This window comes from Lissotriton vulgaris, chromosome 11, assembly GCF_964263255.1.
Source record: "Lissotriton vulgaris chromosome 11, aLisVul1.2, whole genome shotgun sequence".
In the NCBI taxonomy this organism is placed as follows: Eukaryota; Metazoa; Chordata; class Amphibia; order Caudata; family Salamandridae; genus Lissotriton; species Lissotriton vulgaris.
In genome coordinates, this window is record NC_141699.1 from 736,533,221 (window position 1) to 736,553,769 (window position 20,549).

Here is a 20,549-nt window from a genome sequence, read left to right on the forward strand (position 1 = left end):
CTCATGTAATTCATTGCTCCCGTTACCATGGTAGGCCCTGGCTCCGTGCATCTGCACCTAGACACGCATACATTCAGTATAGCATAGCCTCTGTCCGAAAGACCTTTTCCTCCAGTATAAACATCCTCCAAACACAAGATATCAGATATGTTTCAGGAACAGGTCAACCTGACATGCCAGACTTATGTCTTCTCCACTAGTGTTAAAAGTCAGACTCTTAGCTTCCTCCAGACACACGTCAATCACACGTCATATTAGCTGCGCGCGCATCCAGGCCATAGGTTTCAGCTGACTCTGCAAGAATTCACTAAGCATCCACCCACTTATGACACTTTTCTGTGACGTTCCTAGTTCACGCCTCTGTGCACACCCATGTTCACGCCTTTTTGCTACGCACATGTGTTCTTATCATATACATTTCACTTGTCACGCCTACTGTATGCAATACTATTGTGTCATTTTACTATATATGCCATGTACTGTGAATAAATCGTGGACATCTTTCCTGACATCTTCCCTTGCATGCCCGAACCCTTGTATTGATGGAATAGATCTCCATTGACTCGAGTCATTTCTGAATTAAAGCCCTTTCAGACTCAGACACCCCGGACTCTGCCTTTCATTTAATTGAGCTATTCTTGTACTTGTAATTATATGGCAAAATATGATACGGTAAAATATTTACCACATAATTGGCGCCCGAATAGGGACCCCTCCCCCACCCCACGCGCCGGAGATGCGTCGCAGGCCTAGCCCCCTGCCACGGCCGTGACGGACCCCAAGCGCATCCACAGGATTTCCTGTATCTCCCTCAGGCCCACGGAGGTGACGGAGACTGCGATCGACATCCATACGAGGCGGTGAGGAGTGCGGAGGATCCTGACCAGAGCCCAGCCGAGAGAGCAGCATCCGAGGTGTCGGGAGGGCCACCTGTAGTGCCGAGGCGCATGCGTAGTGCGCAGCAGAAGCGGTGACGTCAGTCCAGTCCAGTCGAGTTTCCGAGGCCTTCCGTTCCGTGCTTCCCGGTGAGTACCGTTGCTGGGGAAGCATCAAGACGGGTGCATTGATTTGTATCTGGTCAAGACGGGTTTGGGTACACAGACCCGGTCTGCACTGTTTTAGCAGTGTATCTGTACTGTTTAGCAGTATATCAAGTAATTCCTGTATACAACGGTTCAATTTTGTTCTCGTTATAGAATTAGTGGGTTGTCAATTTATGTTCGAAATGTTTCAATGTGTTTAATGTCGTGGTATGAGTGACTGTTTGCATTTTATATTGTGTTCATTGTTTTCGTGTCCGTTTTAGAAGCAGCAATGCCTTTATTCTTGAAATTACGACAGATAGGAACTAGAAAAGGGATTCTTGAGGAAGCTGTTCCCATCCCACCCAGGGACACTCCTGGTCATTTTATGTACCACAAGCACGGCTTAGATGCCATATTATATCTCGACTTGTGGGTGGAATACACGAAAGACTTAGCAGAGAATCAGAGATGGCCCGTTACAGGGACATGGGATGCCGAGTGCATCATGAGAGTAGAAGAGGCATTGTGGAAGAAGAAAGCCAGACAGTCACAGAAAGATGCCATTGAATTATGGCGTAAAGAATCACATAGACGGACAGAGAAAGCACTCAGAAAAGCAGAGAAAAGTAGAGAGGATTCCGAAAAAGCCAAAGAAAAAGAACTAATAGAAGAAGGAGAACGAGTTAAAATGGAACAACACGACAGACAGAGTAATGCCATAATGACAGGACTGTATCCTGTTCTGGCCGAGGGCCTGCCAAGGCGACCCCGGAAATACCGAAAGACCTGCCCCCTCCATTGGTTCCGACTAAATCACGTCATAAGACCGCAGCAGACATATTCCTTTCTTCCTATTTAGACGATGTAGCTCCCGCATATACTAATGCACCTGCCCATGTACCCGTACCACCTGCTGACGATCATCTACCCCCAGGTCCGCAACAGCAAACTCCACCCGCACCACATCCTGCTCCACTTCCTCCACCACTTCCTGCACCTATTGTCGCTTCCCCAGTAGTTTTCCCTGGTGGTATTAATACACTAAATCCTTTGCCCAGGGTCCGTTCCCGCCACAAATACCGGCCCTACAGTCAGGTTATGCTCAAGCATCCGCCTCTGGAGGTGCTAGAGGAGGTTTCCGTACCCCGCCACAGTTACAACGTATTACAATGAGAGATCTCGCAATGTCACGAACACCTAAAGGAGCTCCAGCCGAAAAACTTCAAGAACAGCATACTGATTGCAGATATGATCCAGTGCCTGGTAGAACAGGACCCATGTTGTTGGCATCCCTACGTTTAAGACGTGTTACCGATTATTTAGTTTTACTGCCAGAAATGCCAGAACATCTAGACAAAATGTATCATTTTATTAGAACAGGAGAAAGACCAGAGTCTGTTGGTGACGCCATGTCTCGTCAGAAAGTTGAGAACAAAGGTTTAATCATGCGTTTTTTGGTTAATTGTTTAATAAGGGAACAAGACCAGGTAGGTTTTCCACAAGATGAGATGAATAGATTGACCAAATGGAGCCAGAATATATCTGAGGGTAAACATGATAAAGAGAAATGTGTACATGCTATGGTTAGAAAGATCCGTAAAGAAATAATAGATATACATGCCCGTCGAGAATCTGAAGAGCCACTCGAATCAGACGACCCAACCTCCTCGCAGGAGGAGGATGAAGCAGAGGATCTAGCAGAAACCTCGCAACAGACAAATAGAAAATTGATAGCATATGTAGGTAGAGAGAAACTCCCTAGACCGTATCCTATTGATAGGCCCTTCGATAGACCCATTCGTAAACAAGAAACGTTCGAAAACAAGAAACGTTACCTTTGTCCGATACCAGAGCGATGTACCCTCGAACATGTATTCCAGATGACTGACAAAGTACTAAAAGAAAGGATAGGTTACCAAGAACTCAATACCCTACGTGATCAGGAACTAGCCCGGTCCGCGGTACAGTGGGCCGGGGATGACAGCATATATAAAGACGATTCAGTAGAGCACACGTTTTTAAGTCTTACTCCAGAAGAACAGCGACTGGCTGGTATATACATGACCCAACACCTTATTATACAGTATGAAAACCAGGCATCTGATCCAGGTCCGTTATATAGTTTATTGCAAGACTTACTCCTGAGAAGATGGAGAGGCCTAGGTACCGATTTAATTGAAACGATTCTAGAACGTCACAAATATAGAATGTTCTTGACTCCACATCTTGTTTCCGTTCCACCCCCAGTCAGGCAATCATATAACTTTGACAAACAGAATCCTTTGCGTGAGGTACATCCAGTCAGGAAAGACGATAATACCCTTGAACGTGTGTTCGTATACACGCCTATGACTAAAATGGAATTATTAGAAATGAAGAAAATAGTGCCAAGTCATGATAAAGACCCTGCAGGTTTTCACCGTGAAATAAAAGACATGTTACTCATGGGGGATTACACCTATCCCGACATTATGAAAATATTGAAAGTATTGTTGCCTGCCGGTATTTACGAGAAACTCAAAGAAAAGGAATGGGAGGTGGGAGACAAAAAGATTGTTTGGGCTGAATTAGAAACCGAAGAAACAGGTCAAACCCCAGGTTTAGGTCTTGGGGATAAAACTAAAGCATTACCAGGATTGTTAGTACAGGTTTTGAGAAGATTGTTAGCAACTAAAAAGGAGGACTGGGATGCGATCTCAGCCTGCAAACAGAAACCCGATGAAGACACTAGTGATTTTTATTCCCGATTTGAGAAATGTTTTACTATTAATAGTGGCCTGAAATCAAGTAGCGAGTCATATCCACACCTTTTTGTATCTAAATTAGTCAAAAATTCATTGCCCCAGGTTAAGAACCGTGTACTGAAAGTTGAGAGCACATGGCAAGCCAAATCGCCTTCCCAAATGTTACAAATGTTACAATATCACCAGAACAGAATTAGAGAGGAACATGATCACGAACAGAGACGTATGAAAGACACAAAAATGAAAATGTTAGTTGCTCAGTCAGTTCCAGCAGATGGTCAGAAAAAGGGCACGACACATTCAAATAATTCAGCGGCTCCCGTTAAAGGGACATGCAACTATTGTAAACAGCCAGGTCACTATGTAAACGATTGCGCAGTCTTGAAACACAATATCTCCACAGGCAAAACCAAAGAGAGACCACGTCCGCCCAGACAGGATCAGGTCCAGCAGCATGTTCCACAAAATGTACAACCTATGCATGTTCCACAGCAGGCCGTAGCGGTACCACAGCTCCAACCTATTGCCGCGACTCAGCATGTCACACAGCAGATGTACCAGTATGCCCAATCCGATTACCCCGATTATCAGCAATACACATGAAACAGCCTAGAGAGGGAGGTTGGCTTGCCCCTTATTGAGGTTCCTGTAGATCAAGAGGGTCCTTATGTACACAGCCAGGTATTAGGGAAAGATAGAAAGTTTTTGATTGACACAGGGGCAAGCAGAACAACCATCAGTCATGAAGAGGTTCCAGGGGCACCCCTCTCAGGCTCACAGAATGTTTCCCTTGGATTTTCAGGAAAGCCTATTGTTAATGAAGTATCAAAACCAGTACCCCTTGCAGTTGGTCCATTGTCCCGAACTACTGATTTATTGCTCACGAAATCATGTCCAGAAAACTTGCTTGGTATTAAAACCCTGAAAGCTCTAGGAGCTGTAATTTGTTGTTCTCCGGAAGGAGTTAGGCTGTTCCTTCGTGACTTCAAGGGCCATTATGTGTTGAGAGATTTTGATCCTAGGTTACAGAATGTTCTTGCACACTTATGGGCGAAAGGCCCTACTGATGTAGGTTGTATGCACATTACACCGTACCGTGTTACACTCAAGCCAGGAGTTATACTACCACGTATTCGACAATACAAGTTACCACCAGATGCTGTAGTGGCTTTACTGAAAATCATTGACGAACTCATCGCGCAAGGAGTGGTTGTAGAAACCGACTCCAATGTTTGTAATTCTCCTATCATTCCGATTCTTAAACGTACTGATCCAAATGCACCTCCAGTCTATCGACTGATTATTGATTTGCGCGAATTGAATAAATGCGTGGTACCCCAGTATCCTGTGGTCCCGGATATCTCTTCCTTATTGACAGCTATTGATTCAGAGGCGACGTTCTTTACTGTAATTGATCTGAAGAACGCCTTCTTTAGTGTCCCCATTGATCCGGAAAGCCAGTATCTTTTCGGATTCTGTTTAAATGGCTGTAGCTTCAAATTTGCACGCGCACCTCAAGGATTCACAGAAAGCCCCAGCATCTACAGCCAAGCACTGAAACAACAACTTGACGATATTCACATGCCTCCCAATACTGCCCTGTTACAGTACGTCGATGATCTACTGATCACCGCCCGAAGTGAACCTGAATGTGAACAAGCATCACTGACAGTTTTGTTTTTCTTGGCGGACAAGGGACACAAGGTGTCTCCTTCGAAGCTGCAATTCTGCGCCCAGCAAGTTGTGTACCTTGGGCACTTGCTGTCCGAAGAGGGGAGACAGCTGACACCAGATCGTATACAGTTAATTGCACATCTTCCACAACCCAAGACTCAGAAAGAAGTACGAGCCTTTATTGGACTCACTTCCTATTGTAGACAATGGATCCCGCAATATGCATTTCTAGCTAAACCACTCATACAGTTGACAACACAAGAGGCAGCGTCTTCGACTGTCCTCCATTGGACTCAGGAACATACACAAGCTTTTGACGAATTAAAGAAAGAAATATGTCAAGCACCTGTCTTAGCAACACCATGTTACAGCAAACCTTTTACACTTTTTGTCACAGAAAGCGATGGCACCGCGTTGTCGGTCCTCACTCAGCTTCAAGCAGACAAACACAGACCGTGTGCTTATTTTTCGAGCACATTAGACCCAGTAGCCCAGGCCTTGCCTGCATGCTTAAAATCAGTTGCAGCTACAGCTCTAGCAATTAGACAAAGTGATTCCATTGTATTGGGACACCAAATGACAGTACAGGTTCCACACTCTGTGGAAGTTCTCCTAAACAGAACACAGACCCAACACTTGACTATAGCACGACTGACAGGTTATGAACTGACGTTATTCCAGCCACACATAGAAATCAGACGTTGTAATACACTGAATCCTGCTACACTTTTACCTTCGAGCACAACAGATCTTACTCCACATGACTGCGTAGATGTAGTCGACACAGTTACGAAACCCAGACAAGACTTGACAGATGTCGCATTACCCGATCCAGACCTGACACTCTATGTGGATGGTTCATGCATGAGAACAAGTACAGGAGAGCTAGTGGCCGCATATGCAGTGACCACTGACACTGAAGTCATAGAATCACATCGCATTGACACCCTGTCTGCCCAAGCAGCAGAGCTCATTGCTCTGACCCAAGCCTGCATACTAGCCAAGGACAAGAAAGTAAACATATACACAGATTCACGTTATGCATTCGGAGTCGTTCACGACTTCGGTGTCCTCTGGCAAGAGAGAGGTTTTCTGACCTCTCACGGAGCCAAAATCCAGCACGGTCCCCTCATTCAAGCACTATTAGAAGCAATACATTTGCCTACAGCCATAGCCATCATGAAGTGCAAGGCACATATGAAAGTAACAGACAAGATTTCCCAGGGTAACGACTTTGCAGATCAGACAGCGAAATATACAGCACAGACTCATACACAGACGACTGATATGACAAAGACTAACGTATCATCACTGACACACAGTATGACAGTCAGGGACCCCGCACTAGATGTCATTGACATACAGACACATGCTACTCCAGACGAAATCAAGAAATGGGCTGAACAAGGAGGGGTCCAGACTGAACAGGGATGGATGACGGGGGGAAAGACCACATGGTTTCTCCCCGACTCTATGGTTCAAGTTATCATCAACACTGCACATAGCCCAGCACATTTAGGAGAAAAAGCCATGTTAGACAGTTTACAGAATCTCTGGTTCAACAAACATTTACGAGCAGCAGCAAAACAGAAAGTGCGTACCTGCATGATCTGTTGTCAGTTCAATCCAGGAAAAGGGATTCCCGTAGAGCAAGGTGGATTTCATCCTCCTGACTATCCTTTTGAAGTCCTCCAGATGGATTATATCCAGATGGACCGATGCCGAGGATTTAAGTATTATATAAACAACGAAGAGTTGGCTCCTAATCAGTTAGGCTGAGCACTTAAACACAATAGACCAAAAGATATGCCAAAACTGATATGTGAATTCAACAATAAATTTAGCTCAAAAGTTAGAAAAACTCATTCCAACCTAGGATCTTGCTAGCAAATAGCAATTTATTCAATCAATTTAAGGGAAATTATTTCAAACAAATTATTACATTTTACACCATTATTTCATGCAACACTCATTCAACTAGTCATCCATATCACAATCATACAAAATCAGACATCCATATGTACACAGAATAAAGAAGTTTATACACGGAAAAAGAATGTAATAATAGAAAGAGAGAGACAAAGGCTGCTCAAACAATACACATCTGTAATATACCATCTATCTATACATATATATACACCAGGAAATTAGTCATGAACAACTTAGATGATGTCACACACTGTATATACACAGATTAGAGTATTCAAGTTGGCACTTGTTTGAATTTTTAACTTTAGAGAAAGCAGCACTTTGCGGGGGGCCTACGCGTTTCGAGTCCTATACAATGAGGGGACTCTCATCAGGGCCAAAGGAAATATCCTACTGGTCTGCAAGGCCACTTGACAGGTGTAGAATGCAGGGATGCGGCCGGTAGCGCTCACTTTAGAAATTAGCGTTGTCACACTCGCTCAATCTGAGCGGACCAGGGACGGAGTGGTTATCCACTGTCTTGTTAAATGAGTTGACACGGACGAGGTCAAGGGGGGTGGCCTGAGCAAAGTCGGCCTTTGAACTCTGAGGGCAGACGTCCCAACCGTATTTTGACGAATGCTGTTTATTAATCCATGGGCTCCTAATGGAAGGGGTCTCCTCGTCTCGTTCGGCGTCTCCTGATCCACAGCGCATGCGCGAAGGATCAGCGCTCAGGAGACGCCGAACGAGACGAGGAGACCCCTTCCATTAGGAGCCCATGGATTAATAAACAGCATTCGTCAAAATACGGTTGGGACGTCTGCCCTCAGAGTTCAAAGGCCGACTTTGCTCAGGCCACCCCCCTTGACCTCGTCCGTGTCAACTCATTGAACAAGACAGTGGATAACCACTCCGTCCCTGGTCCGCTCAGATTGAGCGAGTGTGACAACGCTAATTTCTAAAGTGAGCGCTACCGGCCGCATCCCTGCATTCTACACCTGTCAAGTGGCCTTGCAGACCAGTAGGATATTTCCTTTGGCCCTGATGAGAGTCCCCTCATTGTATAGGACTCGAAACGCGTAGGCCCCCCGCAAAGTGCTGCTTTCTCTAAAGTTAAAAATTCAAACAAGTGCCAACTTGAATACTCTAATCTGTGTATATACAGTGTGTGACATCATCTAAGTTGTTCATGACTAATTTCCTGGTGTATATATATGTATAGATAGATGGTATATTACAGATGTGTATTGTTTGAGCAGCCTTTGTCTCTCTCTTTCTATTATTACATTCTTTTTCCGTGTATAAACTTCTTTATTCTGTGTACATATGGATGTCTGATTTTGTATGATTGTGATATGGATGACTAGTTGAATGAGTGTTGCATGAAATAATGGTGTAAAATGTAATAATTTGTTTGAAATAATTTCCCTTAAATTGATTGAATAAATTGCTATTTGCTAGCAAGATCCTAGGTTGGAATGAGTTTTTCTAACTTTTGAGCTAAATTTATTGTTGAATTCACATATCAGTTTTGGCATATCTTTTGGTCTATTGAGGATTTAAGTATGTCCTCGTAGTTGTATGTGCCCTATCCCGATGGACAGAAGCATATCCTGTTCCAGATTACACTGCCCCGACCACTGCCAGGCAGCTGGTTCGTGAGTTTTTCCCTCGATACGGTTTGCCCCGTGTCGTGTATTCAGACAATGGTCAGCCATTCTCGTCTGAACTGATGAAGCAGATCTCACTTCTCTTGGGGTACCAGTGGAAGTTTCACTGTGTCCGGCATCCAGAGGCAGCAGGTCTCGTGGAGCGCCACAATCAGACTCTGAAAACTCGACTTGCTAAAGTTTGTAAAGAGAAAGGCGTAGACTGGATAGTAGCATTACCAGTTGCACTGTTTTATATGAGAATGGTAGCCCATTCTAGGACAGGGCTATCTCCATATGAGGTGGTCTTCGGTAGACCTCCTAATATGTGGGGGACGCCTCTGCCGAGAAAAATAACCGATGTCGAAAGTACTATGCTGACAGATTACCTTGCTTCCTTGATGTCTCCACTACAATCTTGTCGTTCACAGGTTGCTGCAGCCTTCCCAGACAACTCCGAGGGGAAGCCACATGCACTGGTCCCGGGAGACACTGTTGTTGTTCGGAATTTCGATAGGACGAGCCCTCTGGAGCCCCGCTGGAAGGAGCCGAAGATTGTTTTGTTAACAACCCGGACTGCAGTAAAGCTAGAGGGGAGGAAGGGCTGGGTACATTCCAGTCACGTTAAAAAATTTCATGGACTTTCGCCAAGCCCTGACTCCCAGAACTCTCAAGCACCAGAGACAGATACAAAACTCCCTTTTCGAGAGAAAACTCCCCAAGAGGAGTATAGACAAAAACTGAGGTCTAGTAAGTCAGACAGTTTAATTGTTTAAGTCCCCTCCTGGGTGAAGCGGTTAGGCAGTTTCTGACAATGTACAAGCTAGATCCAAATAGAGAGAGAGATAGACAGGAGATCATGAAAAGAAATCGTTACTGTAAAAATCTCCGTAGTAGGTGCATCTGCACCCTGATTATTATGTTTTCTCTGAGTCTTACGTTAATTGGCATCAGCGTGATGTTGTACATGTATTTTCCGATTGCACATTCTTTTTCTAATGACACTGCAGAACACACGTTTAGTGAGCTACCTCCACATGAACTATCTTATCGACTTGCGCTGCGCAACAATTCATTCATCAGTATGTTACACCATTCCCATCAGACCAGCAATGTTACCAATTGTTGGATATGTGGCCGACTCCCTCCCTATCAGAAATATCAGGGAGTTCTGCCCCTCTTTCCGTATCCATTCACACACAATGGTTCCTGTGGTGCATGGTTTAGTTTAATTAATTCTGTAAATACTGATTTTATAGTTTTCCAGGGTAGTTGGGTATGGGGAAATCTAAACACAGTTCTGAATAAGGCATGTTTCCCAGACAAGGAGGGTCTCCTCCAAAGGACAGGGACCGACCTAGAAAACGAAGTGTATGGATTAGGCAATTTTACACTCAACCTCATGATTCTAAATGTTCAGTCAGAAACTAGTCCGGACTTGCCATCTATGTCAGTATTACCAGTCAAAGGTGAATTATGTGTCAGAAAGAATGGTTCAGTACACCTAGGTCATAGTGAATGTACTACTGTGATCGAATTCAGTGATAAAGGCAAGTCTACATTCAAAGCTTCCCGCCATTCCTATTTCATTTGTGGCCATACAGCCTATATATGTTTACCCCTAGACTGGGATGGTACCTGTTACATCGCATTCCTACTACCACCTGTTTTTCTAGCTCCTCCTGATTACCACAGAAATTCCTGCCTCGTTCATGTTAGAGCCAAAAGAGACCTTCCATTAGTTGATTATACTGAAACCGCATGGGAACAATATACAGATTTCAATAAAGGATTCTTTCCCTATCTAGGCACAGTATCCAATAGTAAATTGATACGCAAATTAACCAGAACTCTCGAAGCAGTAGTGAATGAGACTACTTCAGCTTTGGGCAACTTAACAGAGGAGCAGTCTGCTATGAGACTTGTTGTTCTTCAGAACCGCCTTGTCCTTGACGTCATCCTAGCCGATAGGGGCGGGCTTGTAGAGTCATCGGATCCAGTTGTTGCGTGTTTATTCCTAATAACGCGCCTTCGGTCTATAAGGCCATCACCAGACTTCACGAAATTGCCCATCAGATACACCAGAACCCAGGCTCCTGGACTTGGTCCGGTTGGCTCTGGGGTGTAGTAACAGCCTGGGGATGGAAGCTATTGTCATTCCTAGGGATTATATTGGCCATTGTATTCAGTTGCTGTCTATGTCTTCAATGTGGGCCAGCGATTTGCGGCTTGTGCGCCACATCCTGTATTCCCCGTTCAAGTGCACGTTCCCACTCCCGTTTAAAGAAAGAAGAACAAATGATGTTATATGAACAAATAGATGGTCTCATGAAAATAGATATATCCTAATGGGTCCGTAGGGGACAAGGAGGGAATGAGGTAATTGGAATTTTTATGGTCAGTTATGTCCCCTAACGAGTACCCCATCGTCTCCATGTACGAGTTAAAGTGCATGTAATTTCCCTCCACAACCGAATTTGAAGACGCAAATACATTTGCGTCCAACGTTAACATGTCCTCTTTCAGATCCACCATGAATGGATTGATAATTCAGTTCCTAAGTATGCCGTACCACCGTCTTTACATGGTGCACTTTCACGTTTTCCTGGCTCTGCCGAGTTAGGCCCTGATTCCTGCCATTGAACCACTTTTTCCGCCTCTGTCTCCGAAAGCTGCAGCGTGGAGATGAGATGCATCCCTGACCTCTGCCTTACTTCCTGCCAAGCGAGCGGTGCCCGGCTCGGCCTGCTCTGCCTGCCAAAAACAGTAGTTTGCCTTCAAGTTATCAGCGTAGCCAGCTCAGCCTCCTCGAAAACACATTCCTGTCTAGTAAAATAAGTAAACAGTTCCCCGACTGCAGAGTAAAGGGCCAAGCCTTCCTGTCCTCCTCATGTAATTCATTGCTCCCGTTACCATGGTAGGCCCTGGCTCCGTGCATCTGCACCTAGACACGCATACATTCAGTATAGCATAGCCTCTGTCCGAAAGACCTTTTCCTCCAGTATAAGCATCCTCCAAACACAAGATATCAGATATGTTTCAGGAACAGGTCGACCTGACATGCCAGACTTATGTCTTCTCCACTAGTGTTAAAAGTCAGACTCTTAGCTTCCTCCAGACACACGTCAATCACACGTCATATTAGCTGCGCGCGCATCCAGGCCATAGGTTTCAGCTGACTCTGCAAGAATTCACTAAGCATCCACCCACTTATGACACTTTTCTGTGACGTTCCTAGTTCACGCCTCTGTGCACACCCATGTTCACGCCTTTTTGCTACGCACATGTGTTCTTATCATATACATTTCACTTGTCACGCCTACTGTATGCAATACTATTGTGTCATTTTACTATATATGCCATGTACTGTGAATAAATCGTGGACATCTTTCCTGACATCTTCCCTTGCATGCCCGAACCCTTGTATTGATGGAATAGATCTCCATTGACTCGAGTCATTTCTGAATTAAAGCCCTTTCAGACTCAGACACCCCGGACTCGGCCTTTCATTTAATTGAGCTATTCTTGTACTTGTAATTATATGGCAAAATATGATACGGTAAAATATTTACCACAGGAGTCCTAACTTTACTACTACTAAATTGAGAAAAATCCTAATTTTAAGACTTTCGGTATTCACAGAAGGCATTTAGGAGTCCTAAAGTTAGGAGTCCTAACTTCACTACTACTAAATTGAGAAAATTCCTAATTTTAAGACTTTCGGTATTCACAGAAGGCATTTAGGATTCCTAAAGTTAGTAGTCCTAACTTTACTACTACTAAATTGAGAAAAAACGTAATTTTAGGATTTTCGGTATTCACAGAAGGCATTTAGGAGTCCTAAAGTTAGGAGTTCTAACTTTACTACTACTAAATTGAGAAAAATCCTAATTTTAAGACTTTCGGTATTCACAGAAGGCATTTAGGAGTCCTAAAGTTAGGAGTCCTAACATCTGTGAATACCGAAATGAGTAAGTTCATTCTGTGAATACCAAAAGTAGTAAGTGCATTCTTTGAATGCCAAAAGTAGTAAGTTCATTCTGTGAATACCAAAAGTAGTAAGTGCAATCTGTGAATACTAGAACAGTAGTAAGTTTAGGATTGAGTCTTCAGTTCATTCTGTGAATCGGGCCCATTGTCTAAAACATAGGCGGTAAGAATTGATAAAAAATTAGGAAGTGTGCGCCATTGCATTGATAGAGCGTGCGGGACCACTAACTCAAATTCATCATACTCACCTGAGCCCATACACATTCACACATATAGCTAGTAATCCTGCCTGTATTTACTATTAACAATCTATCAGTACTTGAGTCCCTTTGGACTTATACCTGTAAACCGTGACTTACCAATCCTTGTCACCTTAGCCATATGTCCTGTGGATCGAAGAGGGTGTTAGCAGAAAACAGGTAATAATTTAACTTTCCTGAAATGACCACAGACTCAGGGGAAAGTTTTAAAATCTTGCTCCATCAGCATCTTTGATGCGTACCTTCTAATGATCCACATTTTACCAACAAACTTGGCAACTGCGGAAGCAAATGAAGGTCTGGAATCGGATTTCGGAATGCGCAGGGCTTCTTGGGGTCATCGAATTCCCAGCAACCTGCAAGAAGGGGCTAGCCATTTACTTCTCGGGGAGTTATACAGAGGGCAAGAGAAGAAAATATGGCTAATTGTCTGAACGGTGAGAGTGCAACCTGGACAGCACTGCATTGCAGAGGAGGGCCAACACCAAGCTGCAGTAAAGGAATTCACAGGGAGGGAGCCACATCAAAATGGGATATAAAGCTTCCTATCCTGTGGGATCATGATAACCTCCATTCCATAAATTCTAATGTGAGATGGCCCCCAGCCAATTGAGTAACAGTAGTCTGCGCCACCCAGTTCCAGTATTGGGTCCTGTCCAGTACTTTACTGGGCAATAAACTGGGATCTTTAGCATCCCACGAGCTTCCCAAACTTATCACTGTGAGCTGAGACCAGACTTTAGTAAACCACCCAATTTTCTTGAAGTGGTCAAGTGTGCAAACTTTGTCAAGAGCAGCAGCGTAATGGGAGAGCTCAGGGGTTAGTTTCAAGCACAGCCAGATAACAGGGGATGAAGCCTCGCTTTATTCACAATTGACAGTCTGCCCAAATTTAGCCTTAATGGATGAAGTGGAGTGGTCTGGGGAAGGGAGCAAAGGGATCTCAAAAATGTGTTCTCTGTAGCGAGGAGGCCTTGCAAATTCTCAAATCCCCAAAAGCTCAGCCCCATATAAAGTGGAACCCACTACCTTATTGTCATAAATCTGGAGTGGGGCTGCTATTAGGTAGGTCTGGGAAGTCCTATGCTCCTTGATCAGAGCCCCAGTGGTCGGCTTCTGTTGAAGAATCTGCTTCATAATGTGGTGCTTCCAGGCCATTTTCTCAGAGAGAGTTACGCCCAGATAGTCAAATGTGGCCACTCTCTTGAGGCGGATCCCCCCAATATCATTTTGCCTTTAAATGTTTTGTGGGGGTTCAACAGTAGGAGTTTGGTTTTCTAGATGTTGACCTCCAAGCCTCTCATTCCACAAAAGGCCTTGAAGTGATCTAGGAGCAGTTGCAGACCACTGGGGGTCTTAGAGACAATTAGTGTGTCATTCACAAACAATAAAGTTGTTACTTTGACACCCCCCAAAGAGGGGGCATCAGCGGGGAGTTCCTCTAAGTTCTGTACCACTCCATTGATGAAAACTGAAAAGAGAGAAGGAGCCAACACACAGCCTTGTCAGAGCCCCCGTCGACACTAATGAGTCTGTCAATTGCCCTTGGTCCCCCCAATGAACCCTTGCGTAGTTGTCCTCATGAAGGCAAACAACCAATGCAAAGATCTCAGGAGGAAAACCCAGCTCCTGCAGGACACACCATAATTTGTGCCTAGGAATGAGTTCGAAAGCCGGCTTCAGGTCAATAAATGCTAAGTAGAGACTTCCCTGTTCAATGGTCACAGTTCTCCAGGCCAATAGGAAAAAATGAAAAACCTGATAGATGGTGCTGAGCCTCCGTCTAAACCTTGCTTGGAAGGAGGATAAGATGTTGTTCTCTTCCATCCAAGCCGTAATCTTCTTAAGAAGTGCACTAGAGAAGACCTTTTGTGCACCATCGATCAGGCTAATGGGCTTGTAGTTGGATGGTAATGAGCGGTAACCCTTCCTTAAAACCGGAATCACCTCAGCATCCTTCCAGAAGAGTGGTATTGGAGCCCCTGCGGCAATTCCATTGGCTAGTGCCGGATATATTTTGACCAATTAACAATGCTGTTAAGAAAAACATTGCCAGGTACACCGTTGGGCCCCGGAGCTTTGTTCCTAACTAAAGAGTTTATGCTTTTGTGTGATTTCTGCTAGGGAAAATAGCCCAGTGCCTGGAGGCTGGTGTAGTTGATGGTAGGGCCTTCAATAGCTAAACCCCCATATCCGGTATATATTGTAGAGAAATGTTGATACCAAGTGGTGTTGGCAATGTTGTTGGTGGATGGCCTCGGTCTTTCTGCATATCCCCTAGTGACTAAAAGCCAAAACAGTTGTGAATCTTTCCTCTAGCAAGCGTTACTAATCTGGAGCCATTGATTCTCATCCTATTCCCATTTAGCTCTGGCAAAGGCTGTCTTGTAGGAACTCCTTGCTTCTCTTAGTTCCACCACATTGTTTGCTCTAATAGCGATGACCAGTTTTGATCTTAGGTTCCTATACTCCTGGTTAAACCAGGAGGAGTGTGGTCTGGAGGATTTGGCTAACCCTGAGGCAGTTGAGGCATTCTAAAGTAGGACTCTCACTGATTAAAAAATATGTGTATGACAAGCTGGAATATGTGATGTAACAACGCAGTCTTTCCAACGCAAGTCGTTACAACGACTTGCGCTGGAGGGCACTGAACTTAGGAATAGTAAGATTTACTATTCCAACACCAGTCTACGTACAGTAGGGAAGATGATGGAATAGTAAATCTTACTATTCCTTAGGTTATAGGTTAGGTTAGGTTATCCAGCGCAAGTCGATGTAACACTTGCGTTGTAACGGCTGCGTTGCAATTGCATCGCGGTGTAATCACTGTGATGTAAAGGATGTTTCCCGGCAAGCCATGATCTTTGGGAACCCATCATGCTGCTCAAGTAGGCTATGTAACTCTCTAATGCTGTCTCATAGGTTACACCTCATGACTTCAAGTTTCATTGTGTCAGTAGCTACTCATGCCCATTTGAATCGCCTATTGTCATTAGTTGGAGCAAGTTATCATGGATTTCTGGCTGCGGGTGTGCTAAGAACCAAACAAATGTATTAAATAATCAATATATACAATTGTTATATCTTTCTTTAGCATTGAGTTTTATTTATTTATTTTTTAAACTAGTGTAAATAATGAATTTTAAATTATTTCCTAAGGAAGTTTATTTTGATTACATACCTCCATTATTTTTTGCAATACCCGTGTTTGGCCATGTGTGCAGCTAGAATTACTTCTGTTTTGTTAATAATAACTTACATTCTGATTTTGTGAATAACCAAAAAGTAGTAAACTTACTCAAAATTGCAAGTTATTCAGAAGTGTAAATTAACTTTGTAAATTATGCTTTCTCTCTTGGTTGGACTGAACTTCAGGTAGGTGTTCGACAACCAGGTTTGCATAATTGCAAGCAATGTTTGAGAAGTTGAATGTCTGAAGCATAGGAGACTTTCAAGTAGAGTTGTGTATCATTTGCATATTTGAGTAGCTTGATACTGGTATATATATTTAGGGTGTCAAGTGGCTCCATGTACTGGTTGAAGATGAGTAAGGTGTGGTAAAGATACAAAAAGCAAGGGAAAGAGGGACATGAAAGACGAGAAAGGTCATGCAGTTTAGTATGCTATTAAGGGCACATCACATGAACGTAGGTAGGTTTGTTCTCTTGCACATAGTCTAAGTTAAATTTCTGCTTGTACCAAATTGTTTTTACCATTCTCTTGACACGGTTATCCAGGTGGGTTTTCTCCATTTCAGCTCTGAATGTTTGCTGGGAACTTTCTCAGCCTTGTTAACACCCACCAGCTCTCCTCTCTGCAACTGAAGACCCTTTGCTCACAATGAAGTTTGGTGAATATGCTCCCTGCCGATGGCTGAGAGAAAGCAGAGAGTCACATAAACTGGTTCTGGTGGTGGTATTTGTGGCCTTGCTATTGGATAACATGCTCCTCACAGTTGTGGGTACGTGCAGTGCATGTTTCTTTCATATTAATGATGACTGTGGCGCTGAGAGTTCAGGCCGCAGGGACAAATATCTGGGCACCACTGTGTATGAGTCAAATGCGCATCACAAGGCTGTGTGTTTCCTTACTTCCAACCAGAAACAGTGGTACCAATGAAACACAATCCCATTTTTTTATTTCAGCTAACAACTCCAAATTTGGAACCTCACAAAGGAAGTGAGTGTCTTTAGATACTGTGGTGTATTCTACTACCTCTTGATGCTGTTTCCCTTCTTTGTCTACCCAAAACATCCACGCACAGCACGTCACAACATTTTGAAAGCTGCATAATCAGAGAAAGGACAGTGCCTTTATTATTATTATTCTTATTATCATTATCATTGCGTCCCATTTATCTTCTCTTGTTGAGCATGAAAAAAAAACACACAGATATGAATACCTTTATACCCTCTGTCATTGTGTGACACCAGTGCCACTGCCCTTTAATTAGGTTTATAAAACTAGCCTTGAAACAAAACATGTGCATGTTTGTCACAGTCAGCAATGGGGCAGCAGTAGCAGCATTTCATGTGTTCAAAATATACAAATGTTTAGCCACTGTACAGACTGAATAATCATAATGACAATAAGCAACTCAACTTGGTCCCAGTATTTCAAAATGAGTTGTTGTGCTCTTTTGCTGAGCCCTGGAATACAACTGCACACATTTAACACTTTGAGCAATGCTTTGTTATACTCTCCTTCCAGAGCACTTACTCCTGATACCCAGAATATGTTATATGTATTAATATCTCACACTTTCTTCCAGTGCCTATCGTCCCAATGTTCCTGTATGCCACAGAGTATGAAAACCAGAATGGATCTGAACTAGTGAAACAACTGCCAGAAGCTCAGGCCTTCCCAGATATTTTCGACTTTACCTCTGTGTTTTCTCATTATGATAACTCTACCTTCATCCTTGCTAACAGCAGTTTTACTGATGATGTGAATAGTACAGACGTTGACATTACTTATGTGACTGAACCCACTGGAGTGCCAAAGAACAACTGTGTAAGTGGCCAAGACTTCCTGAAGGACGAGAATATGCGTGTGGGACTACTGTTTGCATCTAAGGCCCTCATGCAGCTCCTTATGAATCCATTTGTGGGCCCTCTTACAAACAGGTAAGCAACAACATCTATTAACTACACTGCAAGTATCTGCAAGTGAATGCAGGGTGAGGAAGCATAGGTGATTAAGACACATGGTCCTCCCAAGAATGTGAAAGATAATCTTTCCCTGGTAGTAAGATTTGCCAAATGTACTTCAAGCCTAGCTAGGTAAAATCACCTGTAGATATAAAGAATATATAGGGTTTTATGCCCATGTATATTTTGCCATATCTTTTGCAGTTAACACTTCTTTGTAATGTTCTTTGCCCAGGCAGGCTTCACTATCTCCAAGAGGCTAGACTTTCAGTCAGTTCTTCACACAACACTGACCAATGCAGCTCAACCTTTGCAAGGACAGTCCTCTACTCGTATACTCACACTTTTGGTAGGGAACCCTATTTAGGGATCAGAATAGAAGCCATTGCCCTTGACCATTATCCTTTACACCCTGACCATTTTCTGAAAGTGTTTGGTAGGATTTTTCCATCCAGCCGCTAAGCAGCACTCATGAAGGCCCTCTGGAGCGCTGCCTTTATCACAGAAACGAATGTTATGCACTTCTACACCTTACATTTTCAGTTACACTTCATATTACAGTCGAGGCTTCCATGCTACCATCCTGATCATGTTCCCTGTTGTCTGTTCTCTCTCTCCAAACCTTTCCCAGACCATGCCCTGGTGGTGATATTCTATTTTCTACCTTGAATTCTGAATCCTACAGACCTTCTAAACGTTTTACATCTGCTTTCTGGACTTTTCACTGCTCCGGCTATCACCTGTACGTAATTCCTGGCCTTCCTGTGTCCTGTCTTTTGTCTGCTGGTTTCCCTAGTCTTCCATTTCATAGTCTCAGTCCTGCCTACTATCCATTTGTGATTCCCTGCACTTGGTTGATTGCTTGCACCTTGCTTTCTTTCTCCCTGCACCTGTGCTGCTCGCATTAGCTTCCAGCTATTTTAGCCGTGTGAGAGCAGAGTGCAGCGGGCTCACAACGGACTTCACTCCTTGTTATCTGTGTGATCCTCCAGCAATATTCCAGGCTTGCCTTTGTTTTCCATTTTCATTGTTGTTTGATTCTAAGTTTCTTTTTCTTATTACTTGTTTCTGTTGACAGTTTCATGTTTATCCTGCCTCTTTGTTTACCTGCTTGCTTTGACCCTAGATACTGTCTGCACACATTCAGACCTGTCTTGTATATGCAGATTCCTTGTCTTGTATTCATGTGTTCCTGTTCTGACTGTATTCCTGTTCTGTCCTAGTTAGTGTGCAGAATTCAATCAAACTCCGTTTTGTGTATTCCAGTCCTGTTACTCCAGTCCAGAGCTTCCCTGAGCCCAGTCCCTTTTTCTGTGTTTCTTCCACTGTTCTCCTTTGTCTTCTTGTGTGTTGATATTACATCCTGATTTTCATTGCTTTCAAGAGAGTCAGTTAGATTCCAAGGCTTGTGCCTATGGCACTCAGAACCACCCAGCACTCCTTCTCAGTAGGAGCTGCTGGGTGTTTTTCTGAACTCTGTGGGGTTAATCTGCTCCTTGTCTTTTTGTTAGATCTTTTTCACCCCCCAGAGAGATCACTTTCAAGGAGCAGACAAACAATCCTTCAAGATAGTTTGTCTATAGTTTCACTGCTTCTACATTCCAAGTTGTGCTTGTGTAATCTTTATAGTTATAGTCCATAGTCACTACCTGTTCCAAACTGCTGATGTCCTCTTTCCATCCAAGCCTTCAGGTTTTCAATTGTTTGTATTGGCGTCTCCTCTGCTATGGTGTAGGAGTGTCGCCCCACTGCTTTCTCGCAGTGCGAGAAGCCTAAGCAGAAAATGGTAATAACTAAAAGTTATTACCATTTTATGTTTGGTGGGCGGGACAGGGTAGGAGTGGTTTGGCCAGTCCTGGGTGTGCAAAAAATGGTTTGGTCAGCCCTCTCGCGCCGCCCAAACCAGTCATGAGCATTTTGCCCTTCTCCATGCAGGCTGCATTGCAGCCTGCATGGAGAACATGCATGCCCCCCTCTAGCCCCTGGCTGAGCGTCGGGTCACGGCACTCCTGACCAATCACAATGCTGCATCATTGTGATTGTCTTAGGGGAAGGAGCCTGGCTGCCTGCTTCCTATTCCTGTCGGAGGCAGGTGAGCAGGAGAGCAGGAGCAGCGAAGACGCTGGACCCAGAGGAAAAGTAGGAT

General features: G+C 43.9%; 1 protein-coding gene across 2 annotated transcripts in view; it reads left to right on the plus strand.

Annotated features, from left to right (window-relative positions):
* The window catches only part of LOC147683421 (chromaffin granule amine transporter-like), a 343,654-nt gene that overhangs the window by 122,287 nt on the left and 200,818 nt on the right, over positions 1-20,549 (plus strand). For both annotated transcript variants that reach the window (XM_086944840.1, XM_086944841.1), the window contains exons 2-3: positions 17,011-17,214; positions 18,025-18,379. In XM_086944840.1, coding sequence (XP_086800966.1) covers positions 17,094-17,214; positions 18,025-18,379 — 476 coding nt within the window. In that variant the 5' untranslated portion in view covers positions 17,011-17,093. The remainder of the gene's footprint in view (positions 1-17,010; positions 17,215-18,024; positions 18,380-20,549) is intronic.